At 47.2% G+C, this 26,038-nt stretch overlaps 1 protein-coding gene across 1 annotated transcript in view; it reads left to right on the forward strand.

Moving 5' to 3' along the window:
- Window positions 1-1,728: 1,728 nt before the first annotated feature.
- The window catches only part of SLCO2A1 (solute carrier organic anion transporter family member 2A1), an 86,297-nt gene continuing 61,987 nt past the window's right edge, over window positions 1,729-26,038 (forward strand). Inside the window, exon 1 of the mRNA XM_039243840.1 lies at window positions 1,729-2,008. Within this exon, the coding sequence (XP_039099771.1) occupies window positions 1,913-2,008 (96 nt within the window). The 5' untranslated portion in view covers window positions 1,729-1,912. The remainder of the gene's footprint in view (window positions 2,009-26,038) is intronic.

Below are 26,038 nucleotides of genomic sequence, written 5' to 3' on the forward strand. Positions count from 1 at the left end.
GGTATCGCAGGTGCAATGTGCCTGTGCCCTGGGCCTTCTCTGCTCTCTCCTTGGCTTACTTGTGGAATGAGGGTGCTGGAATAGATCACTTTTCAGTGGGCATAGTGCTTCAAGTCTGGGCTTTGGAATCAGGCAAAGCTGGACTTGGGTTCCAGCTCTATCACTTACTAGCTGTGTGTCTTTCACTCACTTTTTTTTAGCTGGCCACTCTAGCATCATCATCTATAAAATCCAGATGTTAATATCTACCTATAGCTGTGGGGCTAACCCTGGGGTTCTATGGAATGTGTGTGGGTACCCAACATAATGCCTGGCACAATACACTGCGGGTACTGCAGCGTGCATTGGGTGCTCTCGGTGGCAGCCATCGTTGTGTTCCAAGTTCTCTAAGAGGGCAGACTGGTGACTTGTAGTTTCCTGTAGGTGTGAGGCTGCTGCAGGGCTCTGGAAAGCCTCTCTAGATACTCTTTACTCTGTGGGTGAGTGAAGTGGGCAGAGGCTGTCCACTGTCCCATGGCTCTTCCAGTACTGCATGCTGTTATGTCCAGGGTTCTTGGACCACAGGTACATAGGAGAAGCCCACAGACAGAGGACAGCCCAGACCAGGCCCCCAAAGGCACCATCCTGTGGGTCTTTGTCTTAGCCAATGTTTCTTGGGTACTGACGGTAGGCTTATGCTTTTTCAGGAGACAAGGTGGGCTTCCAGAGGTTGGCTGGGCAGAAGACTACAGGGATTAGGGAGCTGGAAAAATACCTCCAGAATTGGATTCCTTACTGCAGCTGCTTTTGGTATAACTTTCTTATCCTTCTCTTGAAAAGTCTCACCTTCTTTCTCTTCCCTGCAGTAGGAATTCTAGTGGAAAAAGTCTTGGGGGAAAAATAAAGCTGCTGTTCTATTCCAGCCCTGAGAAGGAGGTCAGTGGGGTGCGTCCTGTGTGTCCACGGGGGGCCCTTTCTCTTGGCCCGCAGTACTTCAGGCCAGACCCAGCCATGCTGACACTTGACAGCGTCTGCAGTTTACCTTGGCTCAGGTCCAGAGAGTTCGGGCCTTGCCCGGGGCGGCCCCCTCTCCAGCGCAAAGAGCAGTTTAAATATAAATCAGTCCTCGACACAAACAGCCTCAGCGAGTCTCAGAGCCATCACCGGAACTGAGAGCCCAGGTTTTCGGCAAGTGCAAACAAGCAGAGACCCGCTCCGTAAATCTCCCCGAGTGTGTCGGGAGGGGCGCCGCTGCACCTCTCTCCTCTTGAAACCTCGGCTCCCCTTCCAATTCCCTGGCTCCCCTTGGGCCCTCCGGCACCCCCTCGATTCTGCTCCTCACCCCGGAGCCCCACCAACCTCTTCTCCGGTCCCTTCCAGTCGTCCGCCTGTCGGACCCTGCTGCAACTCCAGCCCCGCCCCGCCCCCCAGGCCTCCAGGCGCCCCCACCCTCATACCGGCTCCTGCCCCTCCAGCCACTACATCCCCTCTCCAGGGCCCGCTACCCCTCACCCCAGCTCCCCAGCAGGCGGGACCCTTCCCGGGGCGGTCAAGCCTCGCGAGTCCTAGCCGAGCTCCGGGAGCAGAGGCGACCCCGGGCCGGGAGCGAAGTCACGCGCGGTCAGCCGCCGCGTCACACCTGTCTGAGGGGGCGTCAGCGGAGGGGGAGGGGGCGGGGGCTCGCGGAGTCTTCAGCCTAGGAAAAGAGGGAGGAGGGAGAGCGCGTTTCATCATCGGCGACGGCAGCGGCTACTTATAAAACTTCTGGGCGCGCACTCGCTCGGGCAGTCTCCGCGCTGCGAGCCTCCTGCGGCCGCCACCGCCGCTCTCAGCAGCCACCCGCGCGGCCGCCCCAGCCCGACGCGCCGGGCCCCTGCTGGTCCCCCGGCCCGCCCGGGCCCTGCCGCCGTCCCGCCCCGCCGGGGCCGCCACCATGGGGCTCTGGTCCGAGCCTGGCGCGCGCCAGGGCAGCGACGCTTCTTCGCGCCAAGCCGGCCGCTGTCCCGGCTCTCTCTTCAGCAACATTAAGGTGAGTGAAGAACTCGCGACGGCCGGGCGCACCTTCGGGCGGTGCTGTGGGGAGCCCTGGGCGGGGGCCCGGGAGGGGGCGCCGGGACTCCCCGTCAGCCCTCGGTGCGGCGCTCCGTGACGCATCCCTGCGGGCCTGGGGGCGGGCTGGGGGCGCCGGGACTGGCGAGCTCTTTCTGGGAGTGTGTGCGCGCGCGCGCGTGTGTGTATGTGCGCGTCTGTGCACGAGTGTGTGTATGTGTGTGCTCGCGCACGCTCTCACGCCCTCGTCGGGGTTAAGAAACAGGACAGTGACAGTACCTAACTATTGGTTCGACTCTGGGCAGATAGTAATTGTCTTCCTCTTTGACTGCAAAGAGAACATCTCGCGGGACACTTTTTTGGTCTCCTGCGGGCAGTTTCTTCGTGAAGGGGTGAGCTTGGAGGTCCCTGGTGACAGGCTGTGGTTCCTCTGAGATGGGAGGCAGAGCCTAACTCATCTTGGGCGGGGTGGCAGAAGAGATGTTCTTCTTCCCCAGAAGCAGCAGTACAGGGGCTGCGCTAGCCCGCCGCTCTGCTGCACGCCGGGCTGGCAACCAACCCTGCGTGCTTCCTGGTCTGGAAATGGCCCCAGGAAAGCAGCAGGCCCTCGCGGTTCCTTCAAGAACATCTAAGCAGGTGCCTCTCCCCTGGAAAGTTATGGGGAGTGGCTCTTTGGTGAGGACACTTTCTTCCCCAGGGGGCTCGGGAATATTTACCACTTCCTCATAGGGCCAGGGAGACCTGGAACAGTTGAAGCCTGAAACAGGCTTTTTTTCTTTTTCTTTTTTTTTTTTTTTTCCCCACTGTTTCTGCCTGAGAAGAAGTGACCTAGAGGGGCACGTCCCGAGAGGACAGAGCTGCTGTGGTGAGGACTGAAGAGCCCACATGAGGGCTCCTTGGAGTCAGTGGGGGAAGGGGGACAGGTATGGTGCAGAGAAGTTGTTTCCAACAATCATCCAGTCAGACGGGGTTAGGTAAAGCTTCCAGTGGTGCAATTAAAGGGATGGTCTGGGAGGACTGTCTCTGTGGACTGATGATGTGAGCATTCAATAGAAAGGGATCTGGAGGTCACAGTGAATCCCACCTACATAATTACTCATATTGTTAGCAGTGGAGCTGGGATCCCCACTCCTGCTTCTGCTCCGTCCTCACACCACAATAAATAGGGGCTGAGTTGATTCCATGGTTGGATGTAAATAAGACATAGACGTTTTGAGATGGTTTCAGATAATCCTCAAAGTGCCTCGCCTTTGGCCAGACCCGGATGGCCCAAACACTGTGTGTGTCTTTGGTCCCACCATTCAAGAGTCCTGGAGAAGTTTCAGCAGGGAACTGTAGAAAATTTGGTGTTTATAAATTAGGAATTGGGGAAAGGGTGGGGGCAACAGTTGGGTGGTCTGAAAGGAAAGAGGCCCAGGAAAGAGCCGGGGGGGCAACTCTCCCCATTTTCACCAACAAGGACAAGAGGGATAGATTGTCCCAGAACAGCTTCCTGACAGCAAGGATAACCCCCAATGAAGTTGATCCATTTAGACCCACCCTGAATCCCTAAAATGAGTTTATGGCAGCAGTTTCTTTGAAGATCTATAAAAATGAGATAATTTATCATATGTTGATGATTTAGCCACATGTGCCTAAGGCCTAGACCCAGGCCAATTGGCCTCCTAAAGGCTCATACCAACTAAGAAGTTTTCTTAACTCTAAAAATCAGATTCTCTTAATTGTTACCTCCATTGATCCATAGTAACTCTGAGACCAAAGTTTGGAGAGACTTACACATAGCTTCACTTAATCAACCTGAAACCAGGTACAATTTGGGTATCTCAAGGCAAATCTGGGGCCTGGAATTCCATTAAACTCATTTAAGCCTTTTCTTCCAGGGGGCGGTAATGGTCGTCTTGGGGGGGTTGCTATTTGTTGGGAGATTCCTTCTTCCCAATGAGAGATTGATTGAGTGGCCGCCCTGCACTCTCCCCCCGGGGTATGAACTGCACATATCTTGTGATGTGTGTGACATGGGGGATAACGGGATGCCCAGCCCCATGACCCATCATTTTTCTGGGTTCCTTATTGCTGGGACAGATTAATCAATTGGCTTTATGACATCCCTGCAAAACCCCACATACCATATGGTTTAGGGGAAGGGAATGAGGCCAGGGAACTTAAATCCACCTCTAAATCTAACCTCTTACTAACTAGGTGACACAGGGGAACTTTTCTCACTTTTCCTGGGCTGCAGAGCCTTTATGTAAAAAACAAAAAAACCCCATAGGTAATATGAATGATCCCCACCTCATGGGGCTCCTTAAGGATTATGTGGGATGAGGTGCAGGAAAAGGGTTTTGTAAACCACACAGAACTCTTCAGGATTGGCATCAATAAAATGTCAGTTCTTGCCTCAGTAAACAGGACTGCTTGTTTAAATATCATTTAGGATCTGTTGTTCCACCAGTTATGCCTCACATGAGGCATACTTAAGAGAAACTACCGTTAACAGTCATGTCCAAAATAAAAGTAATAGTAGCTAGCACTAATGAGGCCGTCTGGATGTACCAAGAACTTTGGATATATTTCACCCATATTTAATCCTATTCCAATTCTGTCTAGTGAATATGATTACTGTCCCCATGAATGATGAGGAAAACTAGACTTAGTGAGGTGTAGACACATAGCCGGAAAGGGGTGGAGTGTAGAGGAACCAGATATGTGAGACCGCAGGGTCAGAAACTCTAGCTGCCATGCACCCTGTTGTCACCATCACACAGTGCTGCTCGATTCTGGTTTAGCACACAGGGATACTGTACATATACTTGTTCTCAGGGTCAGTGCTGTCTTCAGTCCCTGATGACACTCAGAGCCCAGCTGTGAGCAGGGGTCACTGTGGTGGCTGCAGGATGGATGTCCCCAGTCACTAACAGGCTCATTCTACCTTTTCACTCTTCATAACTCTCCTCTAAAGAGCCTAGCAACTCTCACTTATGGGGTGAGGTTTTTGTACACCCACCTGTAGTAGTAAATACAATTGTGTTTAATCTGGAGACATTCTCAATTGCCTCTGGCTTACAGGATTCTTAAGAAGCAGAAGACCTGCTCACTAGTCATTGTCAGAGAGAGAAATTCAACATCCAGAGCTCTAAATTAAAAACAGGTTGATTTAGTGATTATGGGGGTGTGGGTGGGGAGTAGGAGACAGCCTTTGTGGCTAACTCATCCTGGCATCCTCAAAGAGATCTGTTTCTTCTTAAAATGAAATTTTGGGGGTCAAACTGAGGTTATCTTATAAAAGGAATAGACGATGGTAATTACTGCCCAAATTTCAGGAACTCTCACACCCCAGACCCTAGTGCAAGGAAATAGTGTATATCTCATCAGCGACGGCAAGTCCAGTGGGAATGGAGTACAGGGGAAGTACAGTGGCGAAGAAGAGGGTAGACAGATGTCCAACTTGGCCTGAGTGGCCTGATGACCTCTGACCTGGGAGAGAAGCCTAAAAATGAGGGAGAGGTACTTTATCTTGGCTTGTGTCTCTAACTTCCTAAGGCCTTTGACCCCCAACTGTGGAAAGGCATCTTGGGCTTAACCTCTTGGTTTCCAGAGGAAAGTGCTATATCCCACTAACCTGATGCTCATGCTTGGGAAAAACACTTTCAAGAGAATCCCTGGGGCCATAGAATTACTTAACAGACCTCATGGATTAAGAGGTGCCCATTCCTCCCCCCAGGCTGGTGGGTGTTTCTCTGATGTGAATGAGGACCAGCATACATCTGTCCCCTAGGAGGGCCTGGCTTGCCCACCCTGCTTATGTGTGGGGGTCTGGGGAGGGGAGATCAATGGGAACTGGTTGGGTAGGGGTCACAGGTCACTCAGCGCCTTTCCTCCTGTGATGATGCTCAAAGCCCTTCTCCTGGTGATGAATTGTGACCTACACTGCCATGTAACAAAGAGAAGAGTGATTTATGTCTCATACTATGGATAGCTCATCTCTTTCTGATCATACTCTTTTGTCTGTGACAGTGACTTTTTTTCCATTCTAGGAGACTCAGATGTGATGTTGGGATGTTGGGTTGGGACCATGGCTTCCCCTCACCCTCTTTTGCCCTGTTTGTGGAATGCAGAGGAATGTACATGGTCCCCAGTGTAGACCTCATCCCTCCTGTTCTCCCTCTTCATACCCCTGCCTGTCTTACCCTGTCCCATGTGTTTAAGCATCTCCACCCCTTGCTTCACCCCACTTTCTGCCTGTGGAGAGCTCCAGTCATGGGCCAGAGCCAGAGAGCTGGGCATGGTGGGGCTGAGAAGCCTGGGATGCTCCCGGGAAAGTGGACCCATCAGAGGACCTTGCCTGGGGCTGGGCTAGTCTGGCCCCCATTTTACATCATAAGATCATTGCCGTGTACTTGGGCATTGCACTCTCAGTTTCTGTTGATAAAGGGCATGAAGAAATAGCTGTGTGAATTTACAGTTGTCTGTACCCCACAGGACTAGCACAGATGGATTGTCACTATGATCCATGGGGGCTCCTTTTGAGGGACCATGATGAAAGCTCAGTTCTTAGTACCAGACGATGTTGATTTATTTTGAGTCTTAAAAAACTTTTTTATTTTGAAACAATCACATATTCGTAGGAAAAACAGTGCCGAGGTGTCCTGCATACCCTTCACCCAGTTTCTCTTACTGGTTCTGTCTTACTGCACTGTGATACCAAAAGCAGGGACCTGACGTTGCTGTAATGTGTGTGTATAGTTCCATGCCATTTTGTCACATGTATAGATTCATGGAACCACCACTCTGCTGCCTCAAGACACAGAACTATTTCTATCACCACAAAAATCTTTGCTGTGCTACTTACTCCTTTGTGGTCATGCCCACCCCCTTCCAACTGACTACCGTCACAGCCACTAATCTGTTCTCTATCACTGTAATTTATCATTTTGAGAATGTTGTATAAATGGAATCATGTAATACGTAACCTTTTGAGAGTGGCTTTTCTCATTCTGCATAATACCCTCAAGATCTTTCCAGGATGTTGCTTGTATTAATAACTCGTTCCTTTTTATTGCTGAGTTTTATTCCATGGTATAGATGTACCGTGATTTGTCTAGCCATTCACCTATTAAGGGACATTTGGGTTGTTTCCAGTTTGGGGCTATTACAAGTAAAGCTGATGTGAACAATCATGTGTAGGTTTTGGGATCAGACATAAACTTTAATTTCTCTGAAGTAAATGCCCAGGAGTGCATTTGCTGGGTCATATCATAGTTGCATATTGATTTAAGAAACTGCCAAACTCTTTTCCGAAGTGGCCATACAGTTTTATATTTGCACTAGCAGTGTAGGAGAGATCCAGTTTCTCTACGTGTTTGCCAGAGTTTGCTTTTTATTTTAGCTATTCAAATAGGTGTACAGTGACATCCCAGCATGGTCGTCATTTACATTTCCCCAAGGGCTAGTGATGTTGAACATCTTTTCATGTGCTTATTCACCATGTGTATGTGCTCTTCATTGGGATGTCTGTTCCTATAGTTTGTCCTTTCTCTAATTGGAATTTTTACTATTCTTTTGAGAGTTCTTTATATATAGGATTACAACTCCTTTGTTGGGCATGTAGTTTGTAAATATTTTCTCCCAGTATGTAGCTTACCTTTTATCCTCTTAACAGGGTCTATCACAGAAAAAAATTGGATTAGATGAAATCTAATTTATCAAGTTTTAATTTTCTGGATCCTACTCTTGGTGTATGTCTAAGAACTCTTCACCAAACCTGGTTCCTGAAAGTTTTCTCCAATGTCTACTCCTAAAAGTTTTATAACCTTGTGTTTAAATCTATGATCCATTGTGAGTTAATTTTTGTATATGTGTGAGGTTTAGGTCAAGGTTTTGTTTTGTTTTGTTTTGTTTTGTTTTGTTTTGTTTTGTTTCTGCCTTGAGTTATCCAATTTCTCCTGCACCGTTTGTTGAGAAGACTGCCCTTACTCTTTTGAATTGCCTTTTCTCCTTTGTCAAAAACCAGTTGGCCATACTTGTGTGGATCTATTCTGGGTTTTTGGTTCTGTTTCGTGGATATATGTGTATATCTCTTTGCCAATACCACACTGTCTTGATCACTGTGTCTATACAGCAAGTCTTAATATCAGGATCAGGTAGAAGATTGATTTGTAGTCTGCAGTGGTATGTGTTTATCTTACGATTACCATATTTTATAACCCATCCAGTTTCCCTTCTACTTTGCCTTTTAGGAAGATTTAAAGACAAACTTGAATCTTGCTTTTAGTAACTGGATGGGACCTTATGTATTTCTGTGCTCCGGCTTTTCTTCTGGGCTTAGCTGAGTCGTTGCCTTTTCCCTTCAACTTGATTTGTTAATCAAGAAAAAGTTTCCTAAACTTTTTCTATTCTCAACCATAGACTTTCAAGGCTCGGGGGGAGGGGGTTTAGCAGCTCTGTTTCATATTTGAGAAAATGGAGGATCATTCAAGAACACCTATCTAGTAAATGGCAAGCAGGAATTTCCTCTCAGGGTCATCTCGCTCCCTAGTCCTCTTCTTCCCATGGCCACAGAATGCCTCTCAGTTCTGGATTCTCCCTTTCGTGAACATTTGGGCCCGAGCTCAATGATCTGAGGACCTTGCAAGTTCTCAGATTCTCATCTGTTAAGTTGCTGATGGAGATGAGACTGGGAGCAGGGCCAGTTGGGCCTGAGCTTTGCCGGGAGACCTTCTAGGAAACCTGGCAGAAGTGGAAAGTGCAGGCTGGTTGGTTGTCTTTGATCAATCCCCAGTTCTCTAGATTTAGAGGACCTGATTCTCTGGGTGTGTCCTCCTGTTTGGGATAGATTACATTCAACCAGGGTGAGGGAATGAAGCCAAGGCAGGGAGTGTCCTCCGGCTGTACTTTGGGGATGAAGGATGGGTGGATACTCCACTGAGCAGCCCTCTTCCAGAGCCCGTCCCCCCAGCCTCTTTGCCCTGTTGAGTGGGATACTCAGGAGGCTCAGGGGAGATGCTGGAGGCTCTGGCATAGCTGGGGGAGGAGCACTAGCCTGGGACACTAAACCCTAAATGACCTTTGGGCCATTCAATCTGGTCAGCATCAGTGCTAGCTCCCCACAGGGCTGCCCCTCTGCCTTCCCCAAAATGAGCAGACTAACTCTTTGTAAGAAGTTTAATGTGTACCTGAGTTCTATAGGAATCTGGGAGTCCTGGTAACATGTTTCCTTTTGTGTACTAAAACACTGGTCATACCTACTTATGTTCTGAAGAATGCTCCATCTAACACCCTTGGGAGATGCTGGCCTAGAGCACAGAGGACCCCAGTTAAAACTCAGATGTCATCAAGGAGGGCTGGAGTAAGCTAGTGTTTGTCAAACTGCCTGACCAAGATGCCCTGAATTCTAGGAGGGAGTGAACAGGTTTCCACATATGGGTAGACAAGGGGATGAAGGGGATGAACCGTGAACGTTACATTTCTGTGGTATTTTACATTTTAATCTTAAAGTCAAGTGAATTTTGTATTTTCCTCCACAGCATAGCTATGTGTTTCCAAATAATATGTTATATTTCCCCCCAAATCTTGGAGTACCATTGATACTCTGGGAAGCTGTGCTGTGTCTAGCTCATGTCTCCCAACTGTGACTCGCAGGTGGAGCATACCAAGTTTGGGAAACACATGCAGGTAGGCCTCAAGTCAGAACTAGTCTATCTTGTTAGTTCACTTACCCAACTTGTTAAGCACAGAGGGAAGGATACCTAGAAAGTTTAAGTGGGACAGACATGGGGTGTGGATGTCAGACTGGGCTGAGCCCTGTGGACACCCCAGAAAGGAGCCAGCTAGAGAATGCACTAAGGTCTCTATGGACCTGGGGGAAGCGATAGTGGCAGAAGGGAGGGGTGGGGAGGACAGCAGGCTTCCAGAGCCGCTCTTGCCCTCCTTCATGGGCTGCCAGGGAGTTTGCAGGATGAGATTAAACTGACCACCTTCCTCATTCCGTTTTACATCATTCCTGCCTTTTGCCTCAAGCCCTTTTGAAAACGTCCTGCTTTGCCTTTGATCCTCAGTGCATCTGAGAGGGTTGGCGGGAGCTGAGCTGAATGTGGGTGCAGGAGCCTGGGACTCCCTCAATCATAAGCCCTTACTGAGGATCCACCATGCGAGGCTCTGTACCAGGTATTACTGTTTGGACATTTGGCTCCCTTTAAACAATGGTCTGTAAATCCCCTGCCTCTCATCATGACCAATGGCCTCGTTTTGCCCAGGACTGAGGTGGTTTCTGGAACACAGGGCTTTCAGTTTTAAAACTGGAAACGTTCTGGGCAGATTGGGACAAGTTGGTCCCTGTACGGCCTCCCTTGCTGTGACATTGTACAAGAATGGACTTCCACCCTCTGGGGGGCAGAGGAGCCCCTGAAGGAGGGTCAGGGATGCTGCTCGGTGATGAACATAAACCTCATGGATCTATGGTAGGAAGGGATTGTAATCTTCCAAAGAAAGAAGGAGTGGGAGTCAGGACACTGGAGGCGGGGTTCATGGAGCAGCAAGCCCCAGGACTCCTTGTCTGTACACCAAAGTCCTCCTGCCTTCCTTGCTCATCACGATTTTTACAGCATTTTTAACTTCCCATGTTTTAGAATCCATATAAGTGATGATAAAACTGACCTGTAGAAATACAGTGCTTCCTGGCTTATAGAATTTTTGGATTTCAGAATTGAAAGTGACAAGAAAGCTCATCTGCTCGAAGAAGCAGGAATCCTTTTGAGGATGTCCTTACCTCTGTTTGCATAGCCCTAGCAATGGGGAATTCACCCCCTCTCAAGGCAGGACCAGGAGCTGGTATCCTCACAGGCTTTGAGTCTCTCCTGTGTTGAGCTAAAACTGCCTTGCCCTTCCATGTACATGCCCAGATGGAAGCTAGCAGTACCCCCTCTTCCTGGTCACTCTCTTCGATGTTTCCAGTAGAAAGCAGTCTCTTCTCTCCCATAAGTCCCTTTACCTGGGGAGTTGCTTGGCAGGGTTGAAATGGAAAGCCAGGTGGTCTGGGCTACTCTCCTCTGAAAGCTGAATCAGACTCTGAAGTTGGGCAATGTTAAAGGGGCATGTGTGACCCCCGACTCTTGTTGTCCCAGTTCACAAAGGTCTTCTTGCTTGTTCTAGTCATTGCAAGGAGCTTGGTCAGCACCCGTGAGGAGCCCTCGGGCTTTGTGGAGGTTGATGGGCCCTGAGTTTTCTGGAACCAGCAGAGACGTTCCCATGATGGGGACCTCCACCCCATCAGGCCCTGCAAGTTTGTTTGTGCCCTCATGAGCTCCAAGGCCTGCCCCAACCTGTCTCTCACACTCTCTCTCTCCACCCGTATCTTCCTCTATTCTCACTTCCCAGCTCTCCCTTCCCTCTGGCTTTGGGGTTTTCATGGAGTGTCTGTCCATGCCAACCCTGGAAGAGCCCTGGGTAAATATTGCGGCTACTCTCTGGCCTCAAACTGGATGACATCTCTTAGGAGGAAATAGACAAGGGGCTCACTTGGGACTATTTTCTGACTTTATCACCAGAGGGCCCAGCATAGACCCTCACAGAGGGATCTGGCCTAATGCTAGCAGGAACATCCCTGTGGGATGTACTCCAAGGATCCTCCCCACACATCCCCCTCTTCCCAAGTGGCAGGGCCAAATTATTGTACAACCAGCATTGTCTATTGGACCATCTCCATCCCTGGACCTTGTCACTGACTTGGAAAGTGAGCCTACAGAGCCTTGTGATTGTCCATTTCATTTCACATTGCCCTGCCATCAGGAGGCTGTCGTCCTAGGCTTACTGAGCCTGAGGCTCTTTCTTCTTCATAGTCAGCATCCCACGGAGGGGATGGAAAGCACAATCCCACGGAGCCAACCTATAAATTTAACATATAAACATGTAAACTTAACAAGGAGTGGGGACAAACCTAGTTTGGATGCCCTAAAATCGGAAATTCCGAATCCTCACCCTCAGCAACACGTTTTTATGAGTAAAAATTGTGATACGATGTTCTCAGCTATCATAACAAAAATGGATACATTTCATTAGGGCACACACATATGGGTAGTATATGGAGGCATAGGTATATTTAGTTGTGAATGCAAATACATGCATTTGGGGGAACCCATTATGTGCCAAATTTAGCGAAATAATGAGTAGACAAGGTTAGGTCCTTTCAGAAATGCTATCTGACTAAATCCTCCCTCCTATGCTCCAAGGTACATATTAGCTGCCTTTTATTGGACAGGAAACTGGCAGGAAGCTCCTGGGAATTGCCACATTACACTGTCAAAGCTGGTATCTGGAAGCTCTGTCTTATGACCCTTTCCTCTCTGGCTGCTTCCTGCATCACACCACAAACCCCAACCAGCTGAGCCACTGTGCTCCTTCAGTCCTCCATACCAACAGACACAAGCAGGGCTGCTTATGCCTGGATTATTTTATTTTCCCAAGCCATATTTGACACTGGTGACCCTGAAAGTCTTCACACCTCAGCTTTCCTCTCTTAAACCTTTTTTTAGGGGCACCTGGGTGACTCAGTGAGTTAAGCTTCCAACTCTTGATTTTGCCTCAGGTTATGATCTCATGATTTGTGAGTTCAAGCCCCACATCTGGCTCTGTGCTGACAGTGCAAGGAGCCTGCTTGGGATTCCGTCTCCCTCTCTCTCTGCCCCTCCGCTGCCTGCTCTCTCTCTCTCAAAATAAATTTTAAAAAACAACACTTAAACCTTTTTTAAAGAAATTATTTTATTTTTCTATATTTTTAAGAGAGAGAGCAAGAGGGGCAAAGGAGAGAATCTTAAGCAGGCCCTATGTTCAGTGTAGAGCCCAACACAGGGCTTGATCCCACTACCATGTGATCATGACCTGAGCTGAAATCAAGAGTCAGATGCTTAACCAACTGAGTCACCCAGGCGCTCCCTCAGCTCTTCTCTTGTTGCACGTCTCTCACCCACACTCATAAAGTAGACAGATACTCTAGCTTCACAGCATACGAGCACTTAGACCAGGGACTCGGCCTGGGGTGGGGGTGGCCATCAGGTGGCATGGAAACACTGCCTGGAAGATTAATGGAAACCCAGTTAGCTGAAAATTTTTTATCATGTGACTCAAGTGCTCAGAAGCTTATAATGAGAAAGTGACTTGTATATCTAGCAACTGGAATGTCAAATACATCAGGGACATCCATCTGTGGCATATTTACAAATTATTTTTAAAGTTTTATTGAGAATAGTTTAAACTTGGGAGAAGCGTTCATTCTATAACATTAAGCAGAGGCTGCAGGATAGGCAACCATATGTAGAGATGATCCAAATTTTTAAATGTCACAAGAAGACTTGAAGAGGATACAGCCAAACAGAATTCTCTATGTGGGAAGCCTACAAATGATTTTGTTTTCCTTCCTTGTGACTTTCTGTGTTTTCCGTTTTTCTGCAGTAAACATGTCCTGGACTTGTATTTAGAAAAAAAACTGCCAATTAAAAAACCCTAAAGTCTGTGGTGACCCCCACACCCCACTTTGCTGGATGCAGTGAGAAATTCTGCTGTGGTATATGGAATGTGATATAAGACGGATGGTGTCTGGTCTCCAGGTACCTGAGGATGGACCAGAGATGAAGGCCAGAAGGCAGGCAGGGGCAGGGGCTTCTCTAGAAAGACCATTCCTGCAGTTCCCATCACTGTTCTCCCTGCATTATTAATCTATAGCTGCATTTGAGTCTTATGTCTCCTCAGAGTTGGAGATAAAGTCAGATAACAATACTTTAATTCTTACAGAGAGGTAGAACTACGGAACATTTTCTTTTTTGGGAAGATTGAGAGGCATTTGTCTGCTTCCCTCTCTGCCCACTCCAAGAGGCTGGCTCAGAGCTTGGGAATCTAACCCTAACCTTGGCCAAACATCTTAGGGAAGTGAGTGTATCTGACGGGCTCCATGCCAGGAAGGAAGAGAGGGCCTGAGGGGAGGCAGGAGGATAGAGCCTGGGACAGGAACTGCCAACTGCTTCCTGGAGTCTGGTCCTGAGCCTGGACTTTTATACCTGCGAGGGTGTGGGGACATCTCCAGGTGGGTTTTCACTCAATCATTTAGTAAGCCTTGATTAACTATCCACTGTTTGTAAGATAGCGCTCTGCTAGTGTTGTATTCAGCAGGGGTTTCAGAACTTTGAGGGCAGGAATGGTGTCAGGATGGCCGCCTGAGATGCGTTCATTTGTTCATTCATTCATGTAACATGTCATTACTGATCACCTACCACCAATCACCGGAGATACAACAATGAACAAAAAAGAGTGGGTTATGCTCTCATGAGAGATATAAACAGTGGACAGATACACAGGTAGATGTAGTTACAAAATGTGTCAAATAAGTGGGTTAAGAATTGGGTTTTATGAGGGAAAAGGTGGTAGAGACAGAACTGGATTCTACTTAACACATATGGGCCATGAACTCTAGATTCTAAAAAAAAATTACCTTCGTGCTTCTGCTGTATAACCTCTCTATGGGGAACACAGCTGCGAATCAGACAATGTAACTCTCTTTTAAAGGCTCTGGTTAGTTAGGATAAGGTGAATCATAAAGAACTATAGTGAATTTTGGCCTCCATCAGCATGACAGGTTCACATAACATGGGACTTCATACTATGAATACTGAGAGATGCTGCATAAAATAGAACACTACCAAATATTTAAATGCATAGCCAAGCCTGTGAGAAAGAAAGTGAAATTTTCAGGTGCAAGAAATGAAGAATGAGTTGAATACCAAAACAATGAGTGTACCAGCTGACCCTGCAGCAAAGATCGAGGGGTAAAGGGTGCATGGTATGACTAAAGTAGTAAAGAAACCCTAAAGAAACTCGTAATGGAGACTGGGTATTAGTAATCACACAGATAGCAGAGATGACATGGGGAGCTGGTCCTCAGACTTATGCATAAAGCTGGCCCCTTGGTGAGAAGGGAACTAATTAAACTCTGCCCACCACCTGAGGGACAGCAGAGGCTGATTTCTTTTTTTTTTTTTTTTTTTACAAATAGTTTATTGTCAAATTAGTTTCCACATAACACTCAATGCTCATCCCCACAAGTGTGCTCCTCCATGCCCATCCCCCCCCCCCCCCCCCCCCCCCCCCACAACAGCCCTCAATTTGTTCTCAGCATTCAAAGGGCTCTCATGGTTTGCCTATCTCCCCTTCCCCCACCACGTCCCCCTTCTTCTCCCCCTTGTTCCTCCGTCAAGTTCCTCCTAATCCTCCTATATGTGCAAACATATGATATTTGTCCTTCTCTGCCTGACTTATTTTGCTCAGCATAACACCCAAAGAGGCTGATTTCTAACAGGACATCTGGGTGAAATAATGCCTCTAAGAAATCAAAACCTCAAGTCTGTGCCACATGGAATGGAATGGATGCTATCTACATGGTATGGAAATCTCTAAGCAAATAAATTAGCATAAAATTTATTTGGGAGATGGGGCGCCTGGGTGGCTTAGTCGGTTAAGCGTCCGACTTTCGCTTAGGTCATGATCTCGCGGTTCGTGGGTTCGAGCCCCGCGTCGGGCTATGTGCTGACTGCTAGCTCAGAGCCTGGAGCCTGTTTCAGTCTGTGACTCCCTCTCTCTCTGACCTTCCCCTGTTCACGCTGTCTCTCTCTCTCTCCTAGAAATAAATAAAAATATTTAAAATAAAAAAAAAATTATTTGGGAGCTCTTGTGTCATCTCATAGACACAAGACTAAAACCACCCCAGAAGGATGCTTCTATAATGTAGAACAACTGGAATCCCCAAGGGAAGACTGCCTTTGGAAGAAGAGCTTACAACAAAATGTTACAAAAGGAAATGACCCACCGTAACAACAGCAGATATATCAATGAAGGAGATTAGCACCTCAAGATTTTGAGATAATGGAACATTCTGACAGAGACTGTAAAGCTATATTAAAATGTCTAAAGAGGTGTAGGAAGAAATAGAAAACACCAGGAAAGAACAAACACTGTGAGAAATGGGCAGTTTTGAGAAACACATAGGAATTCTAGAAATAAAAAACACAGAAAGTAAAAATGCAGTGAATGGTTAAATAGCAGATTAGATAATTTCCCTATTTGAAATGCTTAACTTAATCACATCTGTACTTAATGATATTAGCAAGTAGAAGATAGGATTGAAGAAGTCACCCTGAATACAGCACAGAGGAATAAAGAGAGATATGGAAACAGTAAGGACAAAGTGCAATGAAGGTCTGAAATGAGCACCAAAGAAGAGAGTAGAATGAATAGGTGACAGTCAGTATTGAAGAAATGATAGAGACTTTGCAGAATTGAGAAGACGTATGGCACCATGATATAAAGAAAGCAAAGTAAGTTCTGACAGGAATTTACAGTTAGAGCACACCTCTGGGCACCTGGGTGGCTCAGTCATTGGACACGGCCTCTTGATTTTGGTTCAGGTCATGATCTCACTGTTCATAGGTTCAAGCGCCTCATCCAGCTCTGTACTGACAGCACGGAGCCTGCGTGGGATTCTCTCTCTCTCTGCCCTTCCCTGCTCATGCCCTCTCTCTCTCCAAATAAATAAATTTAAAAAAGAGCACACCTCTGCATATTATACTGAAACTGTAGAACAGTAATGACAATAATTTTAAGAGTTCTATAATGAAATTACAGACTACGTATAAGAATCAGTAATTAGACCAACACCAGTCTTCTCAAAATAAATAATAGATACTAGAAAATAATTGAATAATTTTCAAAATGCTAAGAGAAAATTACCACCAAATTCAAATTTTATAACTAAGTAATAGGAAGACAAGTTAGAGATTTTCAAACAAAAGCAGGTAACTTATTAATCTTAAGTCCTCACTAAGATAAAGAAGGGTGAAATAGATAAAACAAGAAATAAAACACAAAAGAAATAGATAGGATGCAAAAAGTCATGGTAGTAATTATTAATTGTAAGTAGACAAAAATAATAATAATTTATGGAAGGCAGAAAAATTATGGAAGAAGGAAAAATTGGAGTTAAAATCATAAGCCCTTGGCTTGTTTGGGAGGAGAGTGGAAAAATTAACTTTAGTCTTTGTTAAGTCAGTTATGTTTGTTAAAATGTATGCATAATCATTAACAGAAAAGACACCGAATGTGCAGCTTCCAAAGCAGAAGAGAGTAAAAAGTAGAAACCAAATCAAACCAATAGAAGGCTGGAAAAGAGAGAATAAAAGGCAAAAATAAATAAATAATAAAAATTAATAACAAAGACAAAAACCATCCTGGAAATAGGAGCATAATAAAATGAGGTAGATGTAAATCTAGATTTGTCAAAAACTGCAATACATGAAAATAGTCCACTCTCACCATTTCAGAGCTAGAGACTCTCACACCAGATGGAGACAGGAGCACAGACAGAGAGAGGAAGGGAGGGAGAAAGAGAAAGACAGAGAGAGAGAGAATCTAGCTACATCATCTTTAAAATAAAATGTTGAAAATCAAAAGACAAAAGCAGATATTTCAGGAGACATATCAACTAAAGACAGGAGATTTATCTACTTTGATAACAAAGAAGAGTTTTTAAGGCAAAAAGAGTCACAGGTTGTGAGATGCTTACAATGTCTAAAACTGACTAGAGACCAATACCTAGACCGTACAGGCTCTTCTAACAAGAGGCAAGAACTACAATAAAAAAATATGCAAAGGATTTGGGCAGGTGGACTGGTGTGCCAGCTGGGATCCCTCTACCCTCTGTACTTTTTTCTGAATGTCACTGCCATTATCGTCCACTGTAAATGTCTGATTTCTTCATGGCTGAGTCATGGTTAGCAACCAGCATACCTGTGGCCTTTCATTTAGTTCCAACTTAATATAATCCTGGGGAAGGATTCTGATTGGCTCAGCTGGGTCAGGTGCCCCTCCGTGAGTCAGGGCTAGGTCCTCTGACTGGTGGCTTCTCCTGGAACCATGTGGTTGAATAAGGGTCCTTCTCGGAAGCAAAGAGGGAGGGAGTGCTGGTGTCAGAAGAGAGCTCAGCAGACAAGACAATTGAAACTTCCTGTGGAAAGGAAGAGAACACGCTCCAGCAGACCCTGAAAAGGAGGAGATTTGGTCATGCTGAGGGAAAAGAGGTAGCCTGAATGAAGGCGTTGGTACTGGGGAAGAAGGGAAGGGTCCTGGATGGATCAGGGTTTGCATTCAATTTTTACTCCTGTTGGAACAAATCACCATAAAACATAATGGCTTTAAACAACACAAATTTGCTGGCTTACAGTTGTGGAGAAGAGAAGACCTAAAATCAAGGTGTTGGTAGGCCCGTGGTCCTTCTGGAGGCTTTTGTGGAGAATCTGTTTCCTTGCCTTTCCTAGCTTCTAGAGACTGCCTCATCCTTTGACTTGTGGCTCCTTCCTCCTCAGAGTCAGCAATTTAGCATCTTGAAATCTCTCTCTCTCACCTTTGTTTCTGACTGTGACCCTCCTGCCTCCCTCTTATGAGGGCCCTGTGATTAATTACCCTGGGACCACCCAGATAATCCAGAATAATCTCCTATTCTAAAAAAATTGATCACATCAGCTTAAGTCCTTTTTGCCTGTAAGGCAACATGTATTCATAGGTTCTGAGTATTAGGGTGCTCACACACTGGGGAGGCCATTGTTTTGTCTATTTTAGGGTTAAATCAAACTAGATCCAATAGAAGATATGTGTGTGTATGTATTTGTATTTCAAAGAATTTGCTTATACAATTGTGGGGGCGAGATAAGCAAATCCAGAATTCATAGAGCAGACAATCAGGAAAAGATGATCACAGGCATTGGGCCAAAGCTTCTGTTCAGGGGGGAAATCTATCTTTTTCATTCTCTCTCTTCCTCTCTCTCTCCTTCCCTCCCAACTCTCTCTCTCTTTGTTGACTGCCTCTCTCTCACACTTCTTTTTAAGACCCTCTGATTACTTGAATCAGGCCCACCTAGACGATCTAAGATAGTCTTCCCTACTTAAAGTCAACTCACTATATATTGCAATGACATCTGTAAATTTCCTCCACAGCAACACCTACATTAATGGTTGATTGAATAACTGGGGACTGAAGCCTAACCAAACAGACACATCAAAAACATTGTCACAGGGGCAAAGGGCATGACATTTAGGACATGTACGTGACTGAATGTGGCAACAGCAGGCAGAGGGCTCTAAGAAAAGTGAGAATCACTGGGCAATAGACAACCCCCAAAGGAGAGCCACAGCGGCCAGAGGGGCTTTGCTGAAGTCACTGAGGGGAGGAAGGCATACTTTGGGGTGAGCTGCTACAAAGAGGTCTAGAATGGGGCATTCCATCCACTTCCCATAACTGGAGTCTGCTTCCCTCCTCTATGCTGGCCAGATCCCACCCAGCATGTCACCAGTGCCTTGATGCTCCTTCCTAATGTTGCTTATCCGTTTTTGTTCTGTTGAGGTCACAGGCCCCTGGGCTGCAGACATGAATGAATAGCGGTGTTGGAAAGGTAGGTGAGCTCATGTCTGCTGCTCCTAGGGCTGCAGCTGGTGGGCGTCAAGTATTCGCTTAGCTAATCTTTACCCATCTAAAGATGCATATTGATGATTTCATTCATGAGTCTTGAAACCAGCAGGTAGCAATCCCAGCCAAACAAACCAGGTGTGGATGTTGAAAACACATTCCCTTGCACTTGCTTCTGATAACTCTAGTGAGGTGGCATGAGGTAGTCAATGGAATGGGGAGGTGGATAAAAGTACACAGCCAGGGCTGGCGTGCCGGCGTCTACCAACAGTATAGCCACACCCTCACCATGTGAGGACACCTCATGTCCAGATGGGCAGATGGCCACGGGGAATGCTGAGAAATCATGAGATTGCCTCAATTTTACCCCATTTTTTTGGGTAATGGGCTTGCATGCAGAGTTTGTGCCTTGTCTCCAGGAAAGAGATGTCTGGAAGGAAAGATTTAGGTTAAAGTTCAAGAGGACCTACATGAGTCTGAGGCTGTGGTTTCCTAGGTGTGGTCCCTGTACTAGCCACATCAATATTACCTGGGAGCTTGTTATAAATGCAGACTCCTCGGCCCTATCCTAGAGCTTCTCAATCTAAAACTGGAGGTGGAGTCCCACCAGCTGTTTCAACAAGCCCTCTATCTAATTCTGATGCACTCTGAAATTCCAGAACCTCTACTCTAAGGCAAGATACAGATTGGGGCTCTGATTCACATCAGAGTCACTGGGATGTCTGTGATATCCTTGTCCCCAACATAGTCACTAAAGTGACTTATGGGACGTAATCCTAGTAATCTGAAATGGTTCCCAGGAAACGTGGGTCTCTAATGTGGAGCCACAATTGATAGGAGGAACTTTGGGGAGCTTTTGCTGCATGTAGTCTGAGGCAAAGCCAAGGGCTATGCCACTCAGGCCCTGAGACGTGCCTCTGGGCCAAGGAGGAGGAAGGATGGAGGGCAAAGAGGACAGAGTGTGCTCAGCCCGGAGGAGCATGGCCTGCCATGGGTTGGAATTCAGAGACTCTCTGGAGGTGCCTCAGCTCCTCAGACTTGCTGTACCAGGCTGAGTTATGTTTCCATCTCTTTTTTTTTTACCTCCAAGTAGTTTGGGAATGGCAATATTCTCAGGGGATGAGGTCAGGGGTGTTCGAACTAATGATATTTATAGGTTAAAATTAAATCCTGGAGGTAAACAGAGAATTTGAGAAATTTGCTCCCTTTTCCCCTTGTTCCCACTCCTTCTCTCATTTCCTGTGTTTAAACTGGACATGTCACAGTTCACAGAAGACCTTGGCACCATGAGTGAGCCCTCCCCACAGCTCTGGAGATCACTGTGGCCCTGTCCCCTTGTCACTCCCTGAGGTCCTGGGCAGTGGGTGTAGGAGGGGATGCCAGCGGGTGTGGGTAGCAGGCAAGAATGCTCTGGTGTCTCTTATCTAAACATGGCTTTCCGGTGGGAAAGAGGCTAGCATGCCTTGCTTGACTTCCTGCTTTAACTTCTAATGTAACAATTTCCTTTCTTCTCAAACACCAGCCTAGGACCTGAGGACATTTTCCAAGAGAGGTTTTGGGCATTTTCTGCAGTGCTCACTGAAGCCCTCTCTCCTCTCTGCCTGAAGACTGGTTCCCACCAGCTTCTTCTACCTTTCCCTGTGCAGGCCCACCAGTGTTTCTCCCTCCTCGCCCTCCTGGCTGAGCTGAGGACTGCAACTGGGAGGAAGGCAGGCAGAGGCGAAGTGGGGAGAGGGAACGCCTAGAGACACATAGGAAAGTCCAAGAGGCAAGGCCACAGAAGGAGCAGCCCTCTGTCTGCAAGAGTCCAGAAATAAGTTGAAGCAGTGGAGAGAACAGAGCTGGAATGGATGCCCCATGCCATGTGTTGGCCGGGGATGACCGCAGAAGACCGGCTACCTCCTGATGCAGACGTCTCCCCATCTGGAGACTAGACGAAAGACTCAACTTGGACCAAATCGTGTATGTTGTTAGCAACCAACCTACTTCTGTCAGCCTCCAGATCCTTCATCTTTAAAAGACCAAGTTCTAATGTCCCAGAGCACCTTTTTAAAGGCCTATGTAGCCTCCTTATTCTTTTTTTTTTTTTTTTTGAGAGATAGAGTGTGGGAGTGAGTGAAGGGTGGGGGGGGAGAGAGAGAGAGAGAGAGAGAGAGAGAGAATCCCATGAGAAGCAGGGAGAGAGAGGGGGGAGGGAGGAGAGAGAATCCCACACAGGCTTCGCACTGTCAGTGCAGAGCCTGAAGTGGGGCTGTGCTCACCCGAAGCAGGGCTTGAACTCATGAACCCTGACATCATGACCTGATTCTACTGCAAATTTACCCAGTGAAGTTCTGTTAGGAGGTATGCCCCAGGGCTCCATTTCAGGCATCTCACAGATGGTAACTTGCAGCTGTGTGGAGTCTAACAAAACATGTGCTCTTTGGCCTCAGGGAGAAGGAGCAAAAGGTAACAGAGATAATGGGATAAGACATCTTCCCATAGCAGCATTCTTGCAGTCTTGACACTCAAGGAGTGTCAACATTGCATAAAGCCCAAAGGGGATTTATTTCAAAACCCCACATGTAGCTACTGAGTCACCATTTTATTCTGGAGCTTGGTCCTTGGATTCCATATGGTCCAAACGAACTTATCCTCTCTTCCTGGGTATGAGGTTGAATAGCTGTCAGAAGTAAGGCTCACTATCTGTAGAGGCACCTGCTGGCTGGCCTGCAACCCAAGGATGGCTCCCTAGATGTCCATTTTGGTCTGTCCTAGCCCCATAGTCTACATGTCCCTCCCACCACTCACCATGTTCCTATTGTCTTTTGAGTTCCTTCTTTCCCTTTCGTTGGTCTTCAGAAGCTCATTCACTACCTTCCACTTCCCCTTAGTCATCAAGTTATTTCCTTCCCTGGAACTTTTCTCCTGCTGATGTCCCCAGTCCACTGCCCCTTCTGACTGGAGGCTTCTTCTACCTGGCCCAGACTCTTGCATTGCCTACCCACTTCCAATCATCCTACTCTCCTCTATCCCTCATCCTGTTATAGGCTAACCTTTCTAAAAATGTTTGACATGCATAATGGCTGCCCAGAAGTCTTCAGTGATGGCCAAAAGGAGATAAAATTCTGTGGCTTTCCTTGGGCACTAGTCCTCCTTCCTGACTGGGTTTTCCCCCTCTCACCTAGCCAGAACTTTCTTTGACTAACCAGATCATTCTCTGACCCCAATCCTGTCACGCTTGTGTTTTTCCATTCCTCATCTTGTCTCCTGGGCTAGGGTGACCCTTTGTTCCTCTCCACTTTCTGACATTCTCCTCATCCTCAAAAACCCAGCTCTGGCCTCATTTTCTCCAGGGACCTTTCTCTCACCTTCTCATATTCTGAGTGCCTCTGGCACCATTACTTGTATCATTAACATCTGCCATATCGCCTTGAGAGTAGTTACTACTATTGTGTACATATGCTTCAACTTACTAATAAACTGCCCCAGAGAAGTCTGGTCCTACTTGGCCCTTGGTCTCTTCTGGAATATGCTTGGCCCATGATGTGATTCAATAAATATCTGCTTATCATGTTATTTTTAATGTTCCTTCTGGGCAAAATTAGGAATAATGTACCCCCCCCAATACACACACACACACACACACACACACACACACACAGCCCCCAGTGAAATCTATTAGAGCTGGCAGCTCTAAATTGTGTCTACCTTTGCCAGAGGGAGGAGTGGTTTCAGTTATAATAGGGAGATACCACACCCAGTGAAGGGTAAGCCTTGACTTGTGTGTGTTTTGAACTAAGTGAGGACTTTAGGAGTGGACCCGCCCCCCACCCTGAATAATCATGACTGCCCTGGAATCACAGTTGTGATGGCATTAAAGTGATGGTCAAACAGAGCTTGGTAAAGAAGTCAGAGTTAGGCCAACAAGGAGGTCTGGGTGGGGAGGGCACAGGAGAGTGTTGTAGGCCGATAGCAGCATGCGCAGGGGGCAGAACCCAGATGAAGAGAGATGTGTTTAAGGAATAGATGCAAGTGTGGTGTGACAGAGCTGGTGCTGCCTCCCAGAGCCACAGCCACAGAAAGGAGGGGGGCCTCTCACAGGTGTGCCTGCTGGTAGGCATAGGTTTAGAGGGAGTTTGGAAAAGGAGAAGTCTGGAAAAGCAAGTCAACCTGGAGCTATGTCCTTTATACAATCTAGAAAAAATGGTGAGTAGATCTTCTCTGGCAAAATGTCTGCAAACGATTCTCTGATGCTTGTGAGAATTTACCATTGGCCAAGAAGACAACTTTGACAGGTACAAGGTAAGCCATTTCAGCTGGAGGAGAGAAGGATGCCCTCTGCCCCACTACCATTTTATATGGGCTTCCTTTAACTATTGTCTCACGTGGAAAAGAGGTCTGTGTGTTTGGGAAAAATTCTCACGAAACATGAGCAGTCAGGACCATCCAGCTGTGAATAGAAGGCAGAGGAACCTGAGAATGAATAAGAAGACACCCAGGGTTGGGGGAGCAGAGCCTAAATTAGGCAAGCAGATCAAGGATGGGAACGGGGGTGAGACAGGAAGTGGGTGCCCAGCACAGGAGGTCCTGGCTGTCACAGTGTTTGTCCACAGTGGACAATAAGTGAGTAATGGAGGAATTAAGGAAATAGCTGGGGTGAGTTTAGAAAGACTTAACAACTAAAAAAATAAGGCAGGGTTTATTTTCAGTTCAGTTAGTTAAGCATCTGACTCTTGATTTTGGCTCAGGTCATGATCTCACGGTTCATGGGATCAAATCCAAAGTCAGGCTCTGCACTGACAGCACAGGGTCTTCTTGGGATTCTCTCTCTTCCTCCCTCTCTGCCCCTCCCCTGCTTTCTCTCTCTCTCGTGTTCTCTCTCTCTCTCGTGTTCTCTCTCTCTCCCTCCCTCTCTTATGTTCTCTCTCTCTCAAAAAATAAAGCAACCTACTTCCTCAAACACCTGGAAAGCAGGTGAGAGCACTCCCCTGGGAGCTGGAGGAGGAAATGTGGTGGCCCAGGGAAGGTGACAGGTTTCTGTGAGGGTCAGCTGAGGACACCTGGGCCAGAGGGACAGGATTCTGTCACTGAACCGAAGGTGATGAAGACCAAGGGGGTCACAGGGCATGTCCCCTGCACTTCTCATGATTGACAAAAGTCCTTGGTATTCCTTGGTTTATAGACACATCAATTCATTCTCTGCCTCCATTGTCCTCTGTATCTCTGGATGCCAATTTCTTCTTCTCATAGGATGCCAGTCTTTGGATTGGGGACCATCTTATTCTAGTATCACCTCACCTTAACTTGATTACATCTGCAAAGAGCCTATGTCCAAATAATGTCATATTCCCAGGTACCAGGAGTTAGGGCTTTGACCGTAACACAAACCAAGGACACAGTTAAACCCATCACACCCAGCAAGGAGGGTGGGGGCAGCATAGGTAGGAGAGAATGTCCTTAGCATTTTGCTGTGGGGTCCCAGGGGCTGAGAGAGCTGGGAGATCAGTCACAAAGATCATAACAAAGAGTGTTGGGGGACCACCACTGTAGGTGGTATAGTCCTTTGGGTCCATATCTTTGATATTTTGACTCTCATGGGTCAGTGGAAAAACTGAGATTACCAGGTTACATGTCCTTCCTGTGATCTATAGGAGGTCAAGTGGCAGAATCTGGAATCATGATCATCACTTAGTACTTAGGGAAGACATTTTATTTCCTTGAGGTATCTGATGGGATAGAGAAATTTGAGTGTGGGACAAAGAACCCTTTCCTCCTGTCTTCCTTCCTGTGGTGACTTCTGTGTGGTGATTTTCCTATGTAGGAGCAGTCAGTTCCCTCTCTTGCAGATTGGTTTTCCTTTTTTTGCCCCCTAATGTCTTATCCTGGCTGCCAAGGGTCTGCTCCACCTGGAACCAAGTTTTTAGGGGGCTACATAGCTTTTATAGAGCAAGGGGATCTTGGAAGGGTGTGGGCATGTGTGAGATCAGCCCATGGCTGTGAATCCTGGATCCCTCAGCATTGCAGGGGAATGCCAGGGTGATCAGGATGGGGTGTGACAATGTTCTGAAGCAGGAAAGCATGTCTCTGCCAGTGACAGGCCTGTTTCAGGGGAGTCCCTGCCTGTATGAATGCACGTGGTGAGGGTGGCAGGCTGAGCATGCCTGTCTGGTACATGTGTGTGCATGTGTGTGTGTGTGCCTGTGCTTTAGCCTCAGGCGGCATTCTGATACCAGAGCGGTGCAAGGGAGAGTGCTGACAGGGAGTACGGCCCAGCACAGTGGCTGGGGCAGGGCTGATGGACAGCCACACACCTGTTAGTGCCTGGGCCTCTCTGAGTGGGCAACTGCCCATCCTCCTCTCAAGCACCTGCTGTGTCTGACTCTCTTACAGGTTCTTGACGCTTTGTTCCCAGGCCTCTGCTGTGGCTTGGATGGGCTGCACATGCTGTGATTTATCCAGAACTCTGAGGGAGGCAGTGGGATCGCCTTCCCAGAGCTGACGCTGCTGAGGCCCAATGGGTAGTGATTGGGTAGG

This window comes from Hyaena hyaena, unplaced genomic scaffold (genome assembly GCF_003009895.1).
Source record: "Hyaena hyaena isolate Hyena2069 unplaced genomic scaffold, ASM300989v1 scaffold_234, whole genome shotgun sequence".
NCBI lineage: Eukaryota > Metazoa > Chordata > Mammalia > Carnivora > Hyaenidae > Hyaena > Hyaena hyaena.